The sequence below is a fragment of the Chinchilla lanigera genome, unplaced genomic scaffold, assembly GCF_000276665.1.
Source record: "Chinchilla lanigera isolate Chin_1 unplaced genomic scaffold, ChiLan1.0 scaffold00012, whole genome shotgun sequence".
NCBI classification, from domain to species: Eukaryota; Metazoa; Chordata; class Mammalia; order Rodentia; family Chinchillidae; genus Chinchilla; species Chinchilla lanigera.
The window spans coordinates 5,810,236-5,830,578 of NW_004955413.1; the positions used below are offsets into that span (position 1 = coordinate 5,810,236).

Genomic DNA, 20,343 nt, shown 5'->3' on the forward strand with positions numbered 1-20,343 from the left:
TTTTTGTACTTTGCCTTACTCAAATGCAAGATACCATATGGTGTCTAAGTTTGTATGTCTGATTTATTTCACTGGACATATTTTCCAGATGTATCCATTTTCCTACAAAAGCCTCAAACTTATCCTCCTGTATACTTGAGTAGTGTTCTATTATGTACAGATAGCACATCTTCTTTATCCATTCATCTGTTGGTTAGCACATAGGCTGCTTCTAGGATTTAGTTATTATGAATTGTGCTGCTATAAATATTGGTATGCATGTATTGCTATAATATGATCTCTTAGCTCTTTTAGCAAAATAGATACCAGGAGAATAACTGGGTCAAATGGAATTTCTAACGTAGTTCTTTGAGAAATCTCCATACTGATTACCATAATGGTTATACTAGTGTACATTCTCACCAACAGTTCAGGAGGGTTCCTTTTTCTCTGGTGGCACAGCAGCATTTGTTTGATTTCTTGATGATTGCCATTCTTTCTAGTAAAAGATGAAATCTTAGCATTACTTTTATTTTCATTTCTCCAACGGCCAGAAATGTTAACCTTTTTTCTTGTTTGTTGGCCATTGGTACTTTTTATTTTGAGAACTGTATCCTTTTCATTTGCCCATCTCTTCAATGGGTCTTTTATTTTGGGAGATCTATTTTTTTTATTTCTTACATATTCTAAATGTTAGTCCTCTAAGGAATAGCTGGCAAATATTTTCCCATTCTGTAGTTTGTCTCTTCAACCTACTAGTTGATTCTTTTGCTGTTCAGAAGTTTTTTTTTTTAATTTGATGTAATCTTATTTGTTGATTCTTGTTATTTCTTAGACAATTGGAGTTCTGTTCAGATAATCCTTGCCTACACCTATGACTTCAAGTGTTTTACCTACTTTATCTTCTAGTAGGTTTGATGTTTCTGTTTTAATGTTTAGATCATTGGTCCCTTGGTTTTAAATTAAAATATGGTAAGAATATGGATTCTGAATATTCTGAATATTCAGAATACGGATTCTGCTTCAATCTTCTGAAAATAGCTGGTTTACACTGTAACACTTGCTGGATAGGCTATCTTTGCTCAAAAGCATGTTTTTTGTTCCTTTGCTGATTGCATACTTGAATGTGTCTGGGGATGTTTCTGTATCCTCTCTTCTGTTCCATTGGTCTACAGGTCTGTTTTTGTTCCAGTACCAGGCCATTTTTATCACTGTTGTTTTGTAGTGTAATTCAAAGTCAGATATATGATGCTTCCTGCTTTGTGCTTCTCGCCCAAGGTTGCTTTCTGCTACTGTGGGTCTCTTCTGGTTCTGTATGAATATTAGGATTGTTTTCTCTAGATCTGTGTAGCATGTACTTGGGGTTTCATTAAAATTGTATAACAGTTTTAGAGGTGTGGCTGCTTTGAGAATACTTCTTCTCCTATTCAGGAGCAAGGGACATCTCTCTATTTTCTGGGGTCCTCTTCAATCTCCTTTTTCAGAGTGCTGTCGTTTTTTGTTGTAGAGGTATTCACGTCCTCAGTGAGGTTAGTTCCTAATTTCATTTTTCTTGATGCTACTCTGAATGGTATTGTTTTCATCATTTCTTTCTCATTGATTTTATTATTGGTGTACAGAATGCTATTGATTTTTGTGTGTTGATTTTGTATCCCGCTACATTACTGAAATTGGTTATTCATTCCAAGAGTGTTTTGGTGGCCTTCTTTGGGTATTGTATTCACTCTCAGGCAAGAGGTTGTCAGATTCCTTGGGTTTAAGTGCACCCTTGCTGGAATTTACAGTCCATGTTCTTATATCCACTCCCTACCCAGTGTGTGTGAGGGGCATCCTTGCCGTTGGTGAGCGCTGGTGGAGAATGTGCAGGAGACAGCGGAGGCTGTTGTGGAGAGACCACAGGAATTGGCATTTCACTCAAGCAGGAGCGTAGGTGGGTGTTTCAGTCCTTGCTTGCTGGTTATCCCCTCTCTGGGCAAGGTCGGGCTCGCTGCCTTGGTGAGCACTGGTGAGCACCAGGCCTCAGCATTCCCCAGTGTTTGGATTAGAGCTGCTGTGCCAAAGGGGCTAGTACATACTGAGTCAGACCTAAGAGCTCAGTCTTCAGTTCTCATTCACTTTTTCCCTCCCTCTGCCTATTTGCTTTTGTTTTAGAATGCTCTTAATTTGGCTGCTCCCTGCAGGCCCTGGGGCTGGAGGTGTAGACCAGCCATACTGGCTTCATTTCCCCTTTCCAATGATCCAGTTATTAGATGAGGTCTACATGTATGGTCTTCCAAATGAATATTCTAATTACAGGTGTAAGAACCTCCTTTACTACTACAGGGTACCTATAGCTTCAGGGTATCCTCTCTGAACCTCTCTGACACTACTCTTCCTCTGGTCTCCGTGTTGGAATCCTCCAGCCATGTATTTTAGCAGTGTGTGGACATTACACTTCATAAGGACACTTAATAACCTGTAGAGTGGGCAAAGGACCCGAAGTCACCATTTTAAAAATTCTCAGCCTGCTCACATGAGATTCCTAGACCACGTATTCCATCCTAACTCGCTGGTTTGAAGGTACTGAGAAGATGTGCGAAGAAAGGGTAAGCACATAGTAAAGTCTAGAAAGAGTAGGGATGAAGAATGGTGTACAGGACGGAACTGAGAAGCTGCACAGAGGTGACAGGAAGAGGAAAGAGAGAAGACTCCGTGTGGTATTTAGGGCAAAGGCCTATCTGCTTACTTGAACTGTATGGAAAAGGCTGAGTATAAGGAATAGTAAAAAGCTAAGATTACCAGATGTAAGAATAGAAGACTGATCAAATCATTAAAGGGATTAACAAAATAATAAATTAAAAGAACATTAGAGACAATACATAGTGTCGCTAGGCAGGACTGTAGGAATTCATCAATGGCTGTTTTACTGCAAATTGTGGTCATCATATAAGTTGCTCAGATTACCAGATACAAGCATGCAAAATTGGTCAAAATATTTAAAAAAATTCTATTCTTACATCTGGTAATCTGAGCAACTTTGTTGAAGATAACGATATGTAACACAACAACCACTGTTAATCTCTATCATTTGGTTTGAAACCCTGTATCATTTTTAAAGTCTTCGCTTGGTGTTGTTTGTATTTATTGGTTTTCTTTTTTTGTACTACTTTCTTTAAAACAAAAAATGGCATTAAAAAAGCTAGAAAAATTAATTAATACATGTCCCATAAATCAAAAATTTGTAGTATAACCAAGGAACAGCCCAATCAAAAGGGTAAAATATTGTATTTCTTAGAATGAAGATTGACCATAGGATCTGTCAGTAAGAGTATTAATAGTAATATTAGAGAGTATTTCTCTTTGTTGGACAAGACTGATGGGCAAGTTTTCTTACTGAGACTGGAAAGTGCATGTTATACAAAAGAAATAAATGAAAATCTTGAGAGTTGGGCAGAAAAATTTGCAACAGATGTTTAGACTTTCAGCCAGAAATTAATGTGTTTAGTCATCCAAAGTTATCAGCATGAGTTTCTGTGTTCAGTAATAGACTTATGGTTAACATCTATATTCACATACTAACATACTTTTTATTTTTATTTCAGTATCCAGTGATCACCGTTATGGTAAGACAACTGCTGGTTAAAGAACTTTTTCTCAGTTATTGAGCAGGTCCCTAAACTTCAGAATCTGAAGACACTGCAGAGAAAAAGTGTCTACTCAACTTGTCACAGAATTACTTATTTCATGTGGCCATTCTCCAGTGGAAAAATTTAATTTTTCTCCTTTGATTATATTAGCATCCACCAATTAATACTGACATATGCAAGAATTATTTGATCTAATTTAAAACTCACTTATTGAATGTCTATGAACGTGTTCTTACTATTTTATGTATAAAATATGGCCCACCCCTAAGACATGAGAAATTAACATATGAAATGCTTGGGAAAAAAAACTCTAAATATACTGAATGTTATGATGTAAGCCCAGGTATCAGTTCTCCAAGAGGAACCAGAGGACATAATCGTGCTTTGAATCCATAGGTTAGAATCTTCAGCTACTTGCTGAAATTTCATGATGAACAACAACAAAAAATCAAGCATGCAACAAAATACATTTCATTCATCCTCAGGATCCACACGGTAATCGCATACAACAGTGGGTGAACGAGAAGTCTGAGAGAGGTATCCTGCAGCTCTCTTTCCGGTTAATCCCGGAGCCCATCCTGGGGTGGTACACAATAACCGTGGAGACGACCTCTGAAAAGAAAGAATATCACTCCTTCTCAGTAGAAGAATATGGTAATTACCAGCTATGAAAATTTTATCTGCTGATAAGAAAAACTTTAGGAACTATCCATTTTGTAAGAACAAAGTTACTAAATAATATATTAATACATGTATGTCTTTTCTTCACCTTTTTCTGCTGTTATTTTTTGGTATTCTTCACTTATTCTTATTTTTAGCCTCCAGTTATCAGTCCACTACCATCACACAATTCTTTGTTAACCTAAGATATCTATTTTATCTTCTCTTTGCGATGTCTGGAATTGAGTTATGTAATAGCTTGTGGTGTGTTTCCACTCTTTGTATGCCATATTTGCAGTTCAAAGCACTTTTAGTAAAAGGGATTGAACAATAGTTAATGAGCAGTTGCTCTACTAGTATTATTCCATACAATCCCCAATTAAGTCCTGTTGTGCTATCATTATTCCCATTTTACACTGAAGAGTTTGAGGCATACTTTCCATGATCAATACCTGAGAAGTTATAGATTTGTAATTCAGATCTGTGTGTTTCTATCCAATTCCAAAATCCAGCTCTGATGCACATCAGTGTCCTCCTAATTTTATTTATCAGCAAATATAAGCAAATTTGCATGATTTGTAAGGGAGAAATAATTGCTTTGTATGAATGTATTTATGTCAATAAAATGCTATTTTTCTTTTTATTGACAGTACTCCCCAAATTTCAACTAACTGTGGATGCACCAGAAACTGTCTTAATTGTGGACTCTGAATTCAAAGTTAATGTCTGTGCCTTGTAAGTTTAAATTATGCACAATAAAATGATATATCCAGCTAGGTATGATGGTACACATCTGTAATTATAGCACTCAAGAGGCTGAGGCAGAAGGATTGTCATGCGTTTAAGTCCAGCCTGGGCTATGTAATGAGTTCAAGGCCAGCCTGAATTACAGACTGAGATCCTGTCTCAAATAAAAAAAATGAATCCATGAATTGATATTACAACAGAATAAAGACAGCTTAAAAAGAAGCAAGATGGAATTGTATAGAAGGCCAGAGAAAAAGAATCTATGGACTTACATTGCTGATTTTATGAATTCTTAACCATTCATCAGTAATCATTTAAATATATGTTATAATCCATGTTTTTAGGTAACAGTTTGATTACTGATCACTGACTTACATCATAAAAAAGTTTTATGCCATGTAATACAAAAGTTGCTGACTGCCCCAATGTTGTCACTTACAGTTCAACTAATTAAAACACAATGAATTTAAAAATTCGGTCCTTCATCTGCACTGGCCATAATGCATGCAACTAATAGCTCCTGAATTTCAGAACATAAACATAGAACATACCCATTGGATGGTACCACATGTTCGCTCTGAATTCTCGATGCAGTCTTCTTATAATACGTAACTAAAGAAGAAAGTCGTAGCTCAAAATGGATCACACACAACTTGTATGAGAGCTAGAATTGGCTCCAGATAATTCTGGAGCATTGAGAGGGCATCAAGGGCTGACAGGATTTCAGGGCAAGTACAAGATTCAGTGATGAACGGAAGGGAAAGCAGCCAGGCAACTGCCGCTGTCTCTTCCCTCCCCTTGGCCAAGTTAAACAGCATAAACACAGCTTGTGTGACTAGCAAAGGGCAATTAGAGTTCAGACATAAACCTTTGTCTCCTCACACCTGATGTGACAATTAATTCTTTCCTTGGATACAAGTCAAATTTAATGTACATTTTCCTTGTTTTGGATGATTAAAATTTTTGAAATGCACTGGTAATTTCTAATTATATAGAAAGTTTCTAGTTGTGTTTGCTTTAAACTAGAAGTTTATAATGTTTAGAAGGGTACAAGGGGTGTGGTTGACTTTTTGAAGTCCCTGTGTTGGATTTCACCTCCAGAGTCTTGAGTATCGGGAGGCAAAGGATAGAACAGCCTCACTGCACTTGAGTTGTAGAGCCGGGAACTTGCCAGCATAGGTGGAAACATCTCTGAGAAATGTAATTCCCGGAGCTCAAATATCTATGTACTACACTACTAGTTTTGGTTGTACATCAAATCCTGTGTTATTTTTGCTGGTGATGTTTTGAAGTAAACAAAAAGGCAGTCTGGAACAAGCCAGATAGAAGCCATAACACATAAATGTAAATCAGTGAATTTTTGAAGATTCTAACAATTTTAAATCAAGTATTATGCTAATTAAGCAATTTATACCTCAGACAACAGTTGAAGATCATCCAGAAATCAAATTTAAAATAAATAAAATGTGTATATTTGAATGTGAATCAATGGCATCTTTAAAAATAATTAAAGACAAGGATTCAGCATATTGATTACTAAAGTAAAATATATAGAACAGCTGGCTAAAAAAGTGAATGATGCTGAAGAGACAATAAGTAATTTGGAAAATAAAATTTTAAAATGATCATAAAATGTCACCTAGTGAAATCTACTATTACTCTTTTTACACAATTTTGTTCTTTCCCTTTTCTACCTATTTTTTAGATTTTTAACAATGTAAATATGTTTATGTACTTCTGTATAATTACAAATAAATATAATTTATGTTTTAAAAGTAAAAATCATGGTCTAGTTTCTCTTCAGATTGCACAAAAGTAAAAATTATTTTAAAACATGTTTATTATAGCACAATTTGAAATAACAGAAAATCTACAAAAAGAAAAAGTATTACCCTAAGAAATAAGTCAATGACTATTTCTTTCCTTTATTACTAATTTTTTTGTTTATATTATGTTTTACATATGGTCTTAGCCAAAAGGCCAAGAAGTGATTATATATTGTGTTTTAATGACTTAGATTTATGAATTCTGTGTGTTGGTTATTCCAATCTTTTAAAAAAAAAACAAAACAAAAAAAAAAAAAACCTGTTTTGGTTTAGAGCCTTCAACTCATGTTAGTCAGTACTATTGTTTAAATTTCTTCCAGATCATGAGGCTATTTAAATGTTGATACAATAATGGTTTCTAAAAAACAATTTCAAAAATGTTTGTAAGGACTAGTAATGATACAGACCTCTGGTAATTGTACTGTTGTTATATTCCGCTATTAGATACACCTATGGCAAACCTGTAGAGGGCAATGTTCACCTCAGAGTGTGCCGAGAATCTACTTTCTATGGTGACTGTAGACATCTCCATTCAATCTGTAAAAACTTTACTGTTCAGGTAAGAGGTGTATCTGCAAAATCATGAATAAGGTTGTACTCACCTCATATCCTCAGTTTAACTACTAATAAGAAGGATTATTTTTCAAGCATATTTTTTAAAAAGGATTTCCTAAAAAGATTCACTTAGGAGATTTGAGAACCTCAATCAGAAAATAGATTCAAAAGTACTGGTGTAAGATATAGATATGCTTCAGTTACAACTATGCCAGGTAAAATTAAGCTAATATATAAACTGCCGGCTGCCATCCCTACTTGTAAACACTGTGATACTATTTACATACACACAAACACAGAGATGTAGTTCTGTCTTCTCCAAAGATTTGCCTTTGCCTGAGGCTGGATCAAACACAGGGCCTCTAGCATGAGCTCGCAAATGCTTTACCAGCAAGGTGTATCTCCAGTCTCTCTAGAGATATGAGTTTTCTTGTTCTTAAAGTTTAAAATTATATTTGGACAATAAACAAAAACAATATCTATTATAACAATGGCTAATAATAGTAATAATTTCTAGTACTTATGGAATGGTTAGTATTAGACATTATACCTGAAAAATAGATATGGTTGAAACTAACCAAACTGCAACTATCACCTGTGAATAAAAGTGATTGGAGATTGATGTGCTTATCCTGTGGACTGACAGCACAATGGTACAATGAAGATTTTTTAAAATTCAATATTGTAGGAGTTAACATTTGTGAAAAATTCAAATTTTGTGGTAAATGTGTGAATTGACATTTTAAATTATAGAAGTATAATGAGTTATTTTATAAAATTCACATTCAGGTAAAACAGTTCTCTTAAAATTGCTTCTCAAAAGTTATACATTTTCCTTTAAAACTTATTTTGTGTAGCCTTTTTAAAATTTAACTCTCTTTTACTGTTAATAACATTTCAGCTGGGGAAAGATGGCTGCACGTCCCAGCTTATTAACACGGACGATTTTGAGTTCAATCGGGAAGGATACCTGAGTTACCTTCAAGTGCAAGCTCTTGTCACAGAAAGTGGAACAGGTAATAATCCCAAAGTAGTCAGACCCCAATAGATATCCCTGTCACCTAGTGGCCAGTCACACAATGTTAATTTCTCCCTAGGATATGATATCACTTTCTCAGATCCAAATTATGAGTGTTTCTTTGACTAAACTTTATTAGACACCTATTGATGGATAGATGAACATTAAATTCAAGTGGGGTTAAACTGGAAGTCAGAGTACTAATTTGTTGGTATATAATGGGATTATTTCTAGATACTGATACATTCTCTTTCCCTAATCATTCCACAAATAAATATAATTGAAAATATAGATATTGATTATAAAATTTTGGGAGGTACATAGAATCAGAACAAGAGAAATAGAATATAGTTTTGGGAAAATATTTTACCAGACCTCTGAAATCTAATGAAATATCTTTATCTCATCACAGAAATGTATTTCTAATGATTAATTTCTTGTGTATCTCTAATCTGTTGTATCTCCTCCACTAAGTAGAAAATAACAAGTTCTATTTCTTGAAATGTACTTTTCTATTCTGGCTACTTGCTTTCTATCGTGATAGGCTTTAGCTCATGCATATGACATTTCAGCAAAATTTCTCTTCATGAGATTAAATGCCAATATGCTTTTATCAACAAAGTTTTTGTGGAGTCTGTCATGACATCCCAAGCAAATTAAAGTATTTAATAAGCACTGAGTGGATAATTAATTATATTTGTCACATTGATCAAAACAAACAGTGAAAGAATACCTCACTGAATTACATATACAATTATATAAGGAATATATTATGCAGCCATTAAAAATACAAAATTAGGACCAGGGATATAGCTCAGTGGCACAGCACCTGCCTAGCAGGGGCAAAGTCCTGAATTCAAGTCCCAGTACCAAAAAATAAAATAAAATAAATAAAAAATACAAGATTATAGAAAGGTCTGAAAAACTCAATGTTAAAAATGTAATGTAAAACTACATATATTTATACATACAAATAGCAATTTAGTGAATATATTTATCTATATACATAATCCAAACTATATTAATATAAATGACAATATAAAGACTTAAAAACTTGTAAAAATAGCCTAAAATATTAAATTTATCTTTCTTTTAGATATTTGATAATTTGTATTATCTTTTTTTTTTTTATTTTAAGGATAAAAGGAGGGAAACATTAACAGACATACAACATTTTACAACATATCACAAGCACAATACAGACAATACAGAGTTCCAAACAAAGTGGTAGGGAATTAACAATGGTGGTTGTATTACATATTGATATCTTCAAAGTGGCTTCTCATGAAAACAGATATAGACATGCAATACTGGTCAACCAAAGACTCATTGACAGTTTCTTTCAGCATAGAAACAGCAGATAGAAGAACAACCATGTTATCTATCCTGTATATACATACATACAAAATTTCTCCTTCTTTCCCTTCTCTTTTCCCACATCCCAGAAGCCCTTTACTCTTCGGTGGTTTCCTATCATTTCACAGTGTCTATCATACCTCCGAGTTTAACTTAACTCTTTCAAGTTTTACACTAGTGACACAATGCGGTGCTTGCACATGTATGTTTGATTTATTTCAATTATGAGTATGGTCTCTAGTTGTGACCATTTAAATATAAAGGCCTCGAGTTTATCTTTCTTTACAGCTGAGTAATATTCTTATATAAAAGTACCATAATTTTCTTATCCAATCCTCGGTGGATGGACATTTGGGTTGCTTCCACATTTTAGCAATTACAAATAATTTGTATTATCTTGAAACTTTTAAATTTCTAATGATATATGTGTGTTACTTTTTATTGTGAATAGATCAAAATGCATGTTTTAAGCAGACTTAAATAAAGTTTTTGAACAATTATTTAAGAACAATGGGAAATTAATAATTCTGGAATGACAGATGAATTGGATGATCTGTGAATACCAAGAACAGCAGTTGAGAATAACCAGTTATTTGGATGTTTTCCATCTTTATTCATTTTCTTTATAAAAAGACATCTGAAGAAGCACCTATATGTTCAAAACTGCTTAGGAAAAGGTTACAACTGGACAGAAAGGGGAACTTTGCAGCTTTTTTTGCTTTTGTAGCTCTGTTTGGTTATTGTTGAATGATATTTCCCTAATAACGCTTAATTTACCACAGGTGTCCAGCTTACAGAAAACAGGAACATATTCATACGCACATCCATGGTGAAAATGCGTTTTGAGAATATGGATACATTCTACAAACAAGGACTCCCTTATTCCGGCCAAGTAAGAGAAGCAGTAATTAATTCCTTTACATATTCCTCCATTCACCCATTCACTCATCTACCTTCATTTATGTTTTTATTCACTGACTTACCAATCCAACAGCTATTTCCTAATAAATTATGATGTTAGAAGCTCTGTGCTAAGCACTGTAGGATAGTATTCTATTGTTTTCACACATGCCTTTTATCAAGTTGTAGCTGTTCATAGGGGTCCATTTCACACTGGAAATGTCCAAGATTGGAAAATAGATGATACAGTCCGCATCAGAATTAGCAATAGCGTGAGACAGACACCGCTCTTCCTGCTTTCATGGTGTTTACAGTCTAACAGAGAAATTAGGCATTAGACAAATAAATTTACAGTAATTCGGTTGTAAAGATAGATACTATGTGAGTGAAATGCTGACCATGGATCTACTCTAAGTCAGAGATTAACACAGTTCACTTCTCATACAAAACCCACCAGAGGCCTGCCCGTGTAGAGCCAAGGAGCTAAGACTGCTTTAACAATTTAATGATTACTTTTAAAGATCAAAGAATATGAGGCAGACACCATATGCGGTTTCACAAAGGCTAAAATATCAACCATGCTTTATAGAAAGTGTCTGCTGACTCTGGACTAAATGGTCATAGGAAGTTTCTCTGAGAAAGTAATATTTATATTGATCCAAGAACATGGATGAAAATTAGCAAAGTGATTGCCTGAACTAGATTTCACAGAGCAATGGTTCTCAAATTTGACCTTGTACCAGAATTATTGAAAGGACTTGTTGAAAGAAATTTCAGTAATGGTCATTTTACAAATAAATTTAAAGTTTAGTCTTGGTAAATCAATAATTTGATACATGATAGTTTTACTTACTTTTTCATTAAATGATAAATTTTGTATCTTTCTCTGTATATATTTTTGCTTAAAACCTAAAGTTGAGGAATATTACACAGTGAAGGAATTAAATTGTTTCTTTGGCTAAAAAACAACTTTCTCTAGACTGAAGGGTTCTACAGTGTATTCTCCAATACTGTTGTTACCCCAGATGACTTCTTGGGTTCTTCTTTATTTCCTTTAGCTATTTAAAGCTTCATTACAATATGTTGTAAAATGTTGTATGTCTGTTAATGTTTCCCTCCTTTTATCCTTAAAATAAAAAAAAAAAGCTTCATTACATATAAAGAGCATTTTATATAATAATGATATATTTTGAGCTTCTCTCTACACTTACACTACTGGACATCCTGCTTAATATGTTGTTTGTTCAGTTGACTAAGATTTTCAAATTGAATATTTAGGATAATTGCAGACTTCTTGGTCATATTTTGTATACTTTCAGAATCAGTACTGTATTTCTTTACTTATTCATATATCTTTACATTAAACTGAAGTTTTAAATGGTTCATTTACAATATTAGTCATGTTCACTTATTGTTTGAAAAATGTACCACAATTTTTTATTTTTAGATTTATTTGTGGGTTTTCCTTTATGGTCTTTTCACCTTTATTCTTAATTTATTTTGAATAACCATTTTATCATTTAATTTTAGTATAACCTTTCTTCTTTGCAAGTATTTTGTTAGCTGCCTGCCATGAGTACTTGTGCTAAACTTTCATGTTTTCAGATGTGTACATTCCTAAGTAGTAGTTTGCATTCTATAGGTGTTTTTCTGTACTATTTTTATTTTTCAAGTTATAAGATACATATAACATAAAATTTATCATCTTAACAATCTTTAAATTCAATTAAAATCACTTTAATGATTTTACAGTTATCACTTCAGTTTTCTTTTTGACCTAAAGATTACTTAGCATTTTAAATTCTCTTTCATAATACATGTTTTTCGAGTTGTAAGATTTAAAAAAAAAATGAGTAACTTTTAATCACAAACAACATATCTATTATAAAGGAAAATAACACTATAAATCAAACAATACAGAACAGTCAGCATCTCCCCTTCTAATGAGTATATTTCCCAAATCCTGTCCTAGCAGCAATATTTTAACTCTTGTAGATGAATCCCACATAGATTAATCTGCATTCATATCAATAGCATAACTTAAATGTTTCCTTACAAAAGTGGAAGATGAACATCACATCCTCTAGTGCCTGCCTCATCACTTCTATATCCTGTGCTCTGATAATGCATATTTATAATTAAACATTCATGTTCAATTTGCTATGAATAGTGTATGTGTTATTCACAGAATGTCCAATTAGTATTCTAAGATTATAGCTCAACTTGTACAATGTTTGCTTCTTCTTTACAGTGTTATGTGTTTGTCGCTACTCATGTCTATTCATTCCCGAAACCCCTCTCAATGCTATTAATGATGTGCTGAAAACACACGTGTTCCATTTGTCCACCTTCCTGATCCATCTGCGTTGGTCTGTGTGTTCCACAGCCGGTGCCCTCAAGATTCATTCCACTGCTATCTTAACAGTTCCGTTGGTGTGTTTTTTTCCTCCTCCAAGCTTTTTGTTTTTTAAAATTCTTGTCATATCTTTCCTTGGTTCTCATATTATTTTAATGAATCAAGTGTTCTAGTAGCATCCTGCAAAAGAACAGATGGTATGCTAAGATTCTTAAATGCTTGCCATCATTTTTAATTAGTGAGGTACCATTTTTAGAGGGTTGCATTAAGTACTTCTGCAACAGTTATGGATTTGTTTGCTTCTCTTTCAGTTATTTGTCTTTTAGTGTTTGGCACTTCCACACACATCATGTTGAAATACTCATTTTTACCATGCATTTACCCCTTTATTCCTATTCATACTTTTCACTTTTTCCATTTCATGCTGAAATTGTTAAATGAGCTTCTCAGTGTCACTTTTCATCCTTTTTTGAATCTTCTGTGTATTTTAATGTTTATCTCCTATGAATATGGCTGAAATAAATTTTTGAACGTAACATTTTTTTCTTTTACGAAGTCCAACAGATTTACTTTGGTGATGATGGTAGGATGCATCTATTCCCACTTTCCTATTTTATGTTGTCTCTTCACAATGCTTCTTCTCAACTTTCCCACTTTTTTTCTATCCCGTTTTCTGTTCAGTTCTTAAAACTTCCCTGTACACTTTCTTTTAACAGTTTTTGTTAATCCTTAAATATTTAATATGTCTACATATATTTTATTCTAAAATTTAAGTATTTTAAAATTTTCAATTGTGTATTTCATTTCTAATATTACTATCTAGTATTTTAATATCTGAATGTTCTTAATTCGTAACTACATCTTATTTATTGATAAGATTTCTTGCTTTTTGGATGAAATTTCTTGTGTGCTACACATGCTTATTCCAAAAAGTTTCTAAATCATCCTTATCTCAGTTCTCAGGGGGCATGACGGGCACAAGTGTTTGCATAGATGGGAGATTCTGGATTGTCTTTTGTGGCTACATTGTTGTCACATTTTGTATAAAAGGTTTAGTAAAGTATAATTCTGAACTCATGAAGCAATTACATTACAGCATATCTCTTATTTTATTCATATGCATATTTATTTATTCAATATTTTCCCATCCCAACATAGTTACTGACTTGAACTACTTAATTATATTCTTAAAATTACATTTGTATAATCTTCTCTGGCATATATTCCATGGAGTGGGGTTGCTATGTCTTAATATATACACGTACAAAATTTGACCAGTATGGCCAAGTAGTTCACTGTAATAGCTGTGCTTTCCCCAGCATGAGATAAAAGGTCCCATATTTTAGCAACCTCAGTGAAATTTTACTTCACCACATCATTTAATATTGTCCAGTTAATGAATTATATTAATATCTATTGGCTATACAGTGATCTGTCATTATTGCTTTGGTTGCATTTATCTTCTTTACTATGTGGTTGAGCATCACATCATCTATGGGCATCAGTCTACAAAGGCCAGACAAAGGAACTAGGGATGGCTGGCCCAGCAGAACAATGGTGAAGGCCGGAAATAACACGAAGGCTCAGTGCAGAAAGTATTTTGCAGAAATTGAGTTGAAAAGAAGAGTGTATGAGATGGGTTTTTTCCTGATTATTGTGGCCTTAGATGTTAATGAGGGTGGTCTTAAAATATTTCAAATTGGCATAGATACTAGTGCCTGCATCGGTATCTACAATAAATGTGCCCCTTTCTGAAGGGCTTTTGTAAGGCCAGCATTGCTTGTACTGGTTAGACAATGGTAGACATTTTGGCAAATAACCATGCCTTAAAAGACTAATTACTAAACCAATTTACAGAGCAAAACAAGTTTTGCATTTTAGAAAATTCAGTTTGCCAAATTTTGGTAAAGCCAATATAAAGGACTAAAATGATATGTAAGAGACAAGGTAGGAGCAAATACACAATGAGGAAAAACATGAGGAATTCATATGAAGCAGTAACAATGAAAAAATATGATAAACTGGGAGCAAATACATTAAAAAGATAAAAATATTTTATCAGTGATTAAGAATTCTAGGAAAAGAAGACCTTAGGATATACCAGCCTATTTGATTTCAGTAACTGAATGGTTGAGCCACTCACTAAAATAAGTAAAAAGGGGGGCTGGGGATCTAGCTCAACAGCACAGCACCTGCCTGGCAAGCGTGAGGCTGTGAATTCAATTCCTGGTACGGGAAAAAAAATGATAAAATAAGGAAAAGGAAAAGGAAGCCAAGTACAATAATAATTCATTCTATTTTCAGGGTTTTTGAAGTTTATTTGTTATAGAAATATTTATGATACAGTAAAATGTATGGACCTGAGTTTCCAGTGATATTTATTAGTAGGAGAAATGGAGTTTAGAGTCATCAATATATTCGTGGAATGTGTCATACACTCAAGAGGAGTGGTCGAAACTGCTCAAAAATGTGCACAGCCGGAGGGAAGTGTTCACAGCAGAGCTTGGCAGATTGCATCACAAATTGATTTTTAAATTTGCTAAATACTTCAGAAATTTATTTTCCTCCCCTTGCGCAGATTAAATTGCTTCATCCTGATGACTCTCCCATTCCAAATGAAGTTATCCAGTTGCACTTAGCAGACAAAATTGTGGGCAACTACACCACAGATACACACGGCATTGCTCAATTCTCCTTGGACACATCTAAGATCACGTACCCAAACATCACTTTGAAAGTAAGTTGTCCCAAGTCAAGTAGAGAAAATCAAACAAAGGAAAGGTAATAGATAGTTAGGGTTTAGATATATGCTAAATTTTATATATGAACAGAAATGAAAGTATGTGTGTTATTGTGAACCTGGAGTACTATGAGGAAGTTAAATATTAAAGGAATAGTTATTAACATCAAGGAGAGAACTGTGCTATGAATCTGTAAAAAGAAGTATAGCACACATATATTGAAGTATATGAAAAAGAAACAACTGAAGAGAAGCAACACTTCACTCTCACTGTGCAACTAGAAAGACAATTGCGTTTTCATAGCTGGAAACACTTGGGAAATCTTGCAAACTATTTCCATGGAATGATTCAAAGGACTTCTCTGGGTACATTCAATGCTGAACTAACCTACTCTCCAGAACTATTAAATGCTGGAGACTCTAAAATATTTTTAAAAGATCTCCTCAGACTTGTGTATTGTTAATGGTGAATGACCATGTTTAGAATAATCTCCTTGCTCTATTTCACAAAACTTTTTCATGTTTCAGCAGAACTCGCTGTTATTACTATAAAATCACCTTCTGCATTCACAAGTTCTTCATGTGAGAGTGACCCATCTACATGATAGTAAAATTATAATTTGAGTGCAGAGTGCAGAAAAATATTTAGTATATTATTGACCTAAGATTTGAGTGAACAATAAATGTTCATATAGTGGTCTTCTGAGAGTATAACTGGAGATGAATTGGGTTAGAATTCAGGAAAAAGTGTCTTGAAACTTTCCCATAGAGATAGAACAGCACTATAAAACCACCTTATCAAATATTCTTTTACATATTGTTTCCCTTTATCTAAATATCAATGCAAATTTCATTCTCTGTCTAGGCAACCTACAAGGACAATGAAAACTGCAAGGCTCATGGCTGGGTGTTACCTGAATACCCTACACCAAAGTATTTCGTGTACAGATTTTACTCCAGGACTAATAGCTTCCTAAAGATTGTCCCAGAGAGGGAAGAACTGAGATGTAACCAGCAGAAGCAAGTGACAGTGCACTACCTTCTTAACATGGAAGACCTTGAAGATAAAACCTATACAGTGAGCTTCAATTATTTGGTGAGCAGTGAAAATATCCTTCTACGTGCAAAATTGTTTCTTGACTTTCAAGTGTCTTTGAACCTAATGTAGATCCTTTTACCCAAATATCATGAAACACTTCAAACAACGCACTAGAGAAAATTATATAACTGAAGTTTCTATCAAAAAAAAAAGAGAAAGATAACAAGGAGGGCCTAGTTGCCATAACCCCTAACCACTTCACCATTCTCACCATCCACTTCTGTTTGTACATAGCTCAGATCAAATCATCGTTCTGAAACTTACCTGCTGTGTGTTACTTTTTGAAATCCACTAAGCTCTAGGGAACCTAAATTTTTTTGGTAAGATTCTGTCTAATTATACAGTTGTTAAAAGAATTAGATGAAATAACACACATAAAACCCTTTGCCCAATTTCTAGCAAGTGAAAGACATTAAATATTAGTTTTTATCATAATGGATAATTATGATAGATTATTAGTTTATGTTATCTAAATGGATGCACAGTCCTTCATCAAGATGGGTGAAGATGATATAAAATTAATGAAGCACAGGTTAACTCAGTCCAAAACAATTATTAAATGATCTTCATATCCCTGATACTGTATTAGGAAGTGTAATAATGGTGTATAACTAAGTATAACTGGAAATAAAACATAAATTATAATGACCTAAGTGCACCAAATGAAATAGGCATGGCCACTAAGCTGATACAGAAGAATAAGTGATTAACTCTAGTCACAGAATGTAGATAGTGCTTCTCAGAGTGTGATCCCCAGGCTAGCTGTTATTATCACCTGGACATAGTGAGAACTACAGATGCTCCAGCCCCATTATCAACCTAGGGAATCAGAAACTCCCGGGCTGCAGCAAAGCAGTCTTGTTTGAGCAAGCCCTCCTGGTGACTTTGATGCATTACAGTTTAAGAACCACAGGGCGCCCGGAGAAGCGACTCTAGCTATACTCAGCAGTACAGAAAGTCCGCAGCACTTCAACAGCGATATTGCCGTACTAATACTTGAGGAGGACTAAACACATTTGAATGAAAGGCTGAACTTAGTCTTTTAAAGGCACTCAGACATCTCGCTTTTCCCTCCTTCCTCCGCACTGCTCCACCCTTGCTCATCTTGCTCGCCCGTTCTTAATTCTCCCGCTCCAGAACCCAGCCGTTCTGCAGGGCTGTGGCGCGAGTTGACCTGCTTCCCTCCTGGGTTAGCTGAAGTCTGATCTCTCTCTGCTTCGATGAGAGCTTTGCATTTACCTCCTGTGGTTTCTATTTTAAACCCTAGCTCAAGGTTATATGTGTCCTAACATAAGAAATGCTTTTCTTTCTCTACTTCTCCTTCTTTCCTTCTTTCTTAAATCTAGAAACCTAGAGTGATATTTTTCAAAAGCAATTGAGATTATTTCCATCCCCTAATGGAAATACATTTGACAACTTGCTACATCTAAAAAAATAAATACTAAACTTCTTTTCTCTGCCTGCTCTGGAACTGCACGGCCTGCCAGCCTCATTTCGCGAGCTTCTGCTTTGCGGTTTTCTTGACTGCGGACTCAGAGGCCCTTCCTGTTCCTTCGTGAGTTCCATGGATTCATAAAAATCTTCCCATTTGTTCCCAGGGCTCCCCCGGCTGCCTGAGCCCTGTTTTCCTTGAGGAATTTTGCTCATTTTTCCTCTCTCATTGGAAATGAAATTTTTAATGTCTCTAATAATTCTACATTTATTTTCCATAATGGCCTTAACGGACTTTATTTTTCCTCATAACACTCATCAGCTTCTCTGCTCATGTCTTTTTATACGTGGTTGTTTGGAAGGTGCCTGTCTCCCCTAGTATTCTCAACACTCTGCCACCTGCAGGACTATGTTTTGTTGATCCATTACTGTGTACGTTTGCCTGGCCTGTTACACATCCAGGGGAGACATTCAGTGCAATACTGTGGCATAAATTAATGCAGACCTAATGAGTTGAATTGTTAAGATTTTAAAGGATCAGCATAACTGTGTGGTCTGGGGCGTTTATAAGTACTTCTGTGAGCCTCTTCACTGTGGTAAGAGCTGCCTTATTTTGAGAAGTCAGTGAGTTAATGTCTAAAAGTCCTCTGAGCAGTGCCTGGAAGCCTCATCTGTGATGAGTTTTACGTGTCTTTTAATGTTCACTACCAAATACAATATTTCGCAACGAGTAGAGGTTCCATTACTTTTTTTCCACTCAATTAGTTATCCAACATTAGCTTTTCAGAGAGTTAATGTAATTTTTGGAGATGTAAGAAACACTAACTAAAGTAAGATAACTTGCTGTACCAATTCCAGGCTGCATAATTTCATGGAAGATTTTACATTTCTCCAAGTCTCAGCATCTTTTTAAATAATATTCCAAAATTTTAACTTAAAAACCACAATAACTTTCTTAACAAATTTCAAGTCTCCTGCCTGCCCCTTGGAGATCATAATCCAAATATGCTGGTGTAAATTTGCACAAAGTTGCTGACAATGATGAAGTGAGAGAAACATTTTTCTTCAAATTTTGAGTTAAAATGGATGAGCAAGCCTCTCTTATACCTTACAGATTGAATACATCTCAGAAAACTCTTCAAGAACGCTCCCTTGACAGTGCCTCTGTGTAACTTTGTTTCTTTAATGTAAATAAATTTAGTTGTACTCAATGCTTAAAAAAATGAATAAAAAGCATATTTTCCACATGGAGTAAATCTGTAACACAAACCACTAACTTGCTTAATAGCAAATTTATCCATGACTCCTAAATCCCCTTAAATATAGTTATTAGAGACATATGCTCATTTACAGATGTCCTGAGCACAAGGAAAAACATTTTTATTGTGTATTCAGACTATGGAAACAGATAAACCACGTAAGTTTGTAGTTAAATGGAGCCTGGTTTGTCTTCCCTAAACTTCATCATAATATCTTATTCTCCTAGGTGATTTCAAGAGGTGTTATCATTCTTCATGGACAACAGAAAATTGAGATCAAGGATGATGGTGAGGCCTCTGCTCTTAGCACAGGATTTAATGTAAATGTAATGCTTTAATTGAGATATAGTTGACTTTTTTTAAAAAGTCATAGCGTTTGTATTTTAGGCATGTTTGCTATCCCCAAAATGTCCCTGAAAAATACATAAAGACACATGAATAGTAGGTACAATGCCAAACCAAAAAGTCACTTAATGAATATTTATAGTGCTAATTATATTCATAATACTATTATAAGAGAGACTCGTTGGTCCTTCCCTTTCTCTTTTAAGAAATACAGTTATGTAGTTTTACTTTCAAACAAGAAAAAATAGAATTGAAACAAAACTTTAAAGCTTGATCCATGTCCAACATTTCTTTTCTTTTACCATTTACAGAGCGGGTTATGAACTCTTCCTACATATGATTTACCTATTAGATTTTGGGAGTTGGGTCTTCCTCACTGGCGGGAGATGGAGGTAGCTAGGAATCTGGTGAAGGGTCTCTGCAAGATGAGCATCAACACTCTCACC

The 20,343-nt window shown here is 34.5% G+C and overlaps 1 protein-coding gene across 1 annotated transcript in view; it reads left to right on the forward strand.

Annotated features, from left to right (window-relative positions):
* The window catches only part of LOC102020994 (ovostatin-like), a 65,825-nt gene that overhangs the window by 14,907 nt on the left and 30,575 nt on the right, over positions 1-20,343 (forward strand). Inside the window, exons 6-14 of the mRNA XM_005378886.2 lie at positions 3,561-3,581; positions 4,091-4,259; positions 4,916-5,000; positions 7,283-7,397; positions 8,295-8,409; positions 10,550-10,659; positions 15,602-15,760; positions 16,629-16,859; positions 19,780-19,840. Coding sequence (XP_005378943.1) covers positions 3,561-3,581; positions 4,091-4,259; positions 4,916-5,000; positions 7,283-7,397; positions 8,295-8,409; positions 10,550-10,659; positions 15,602-15,760; positions 16,629-16,859; positions 19,780-19,840 — 1,066 coding nt within the window. The remainder of the gene's footprint in view (positions 1-3,560; positions 3,582-4,090; positions 4,260-4,915; positions 5,001-7,282; positions 7,398-8,294; positions 8,410-10,549; positions 10,660-15,601; positions 15,761-16,628; positions 16,860-19,779; positions 19,841-20,343) is intronic.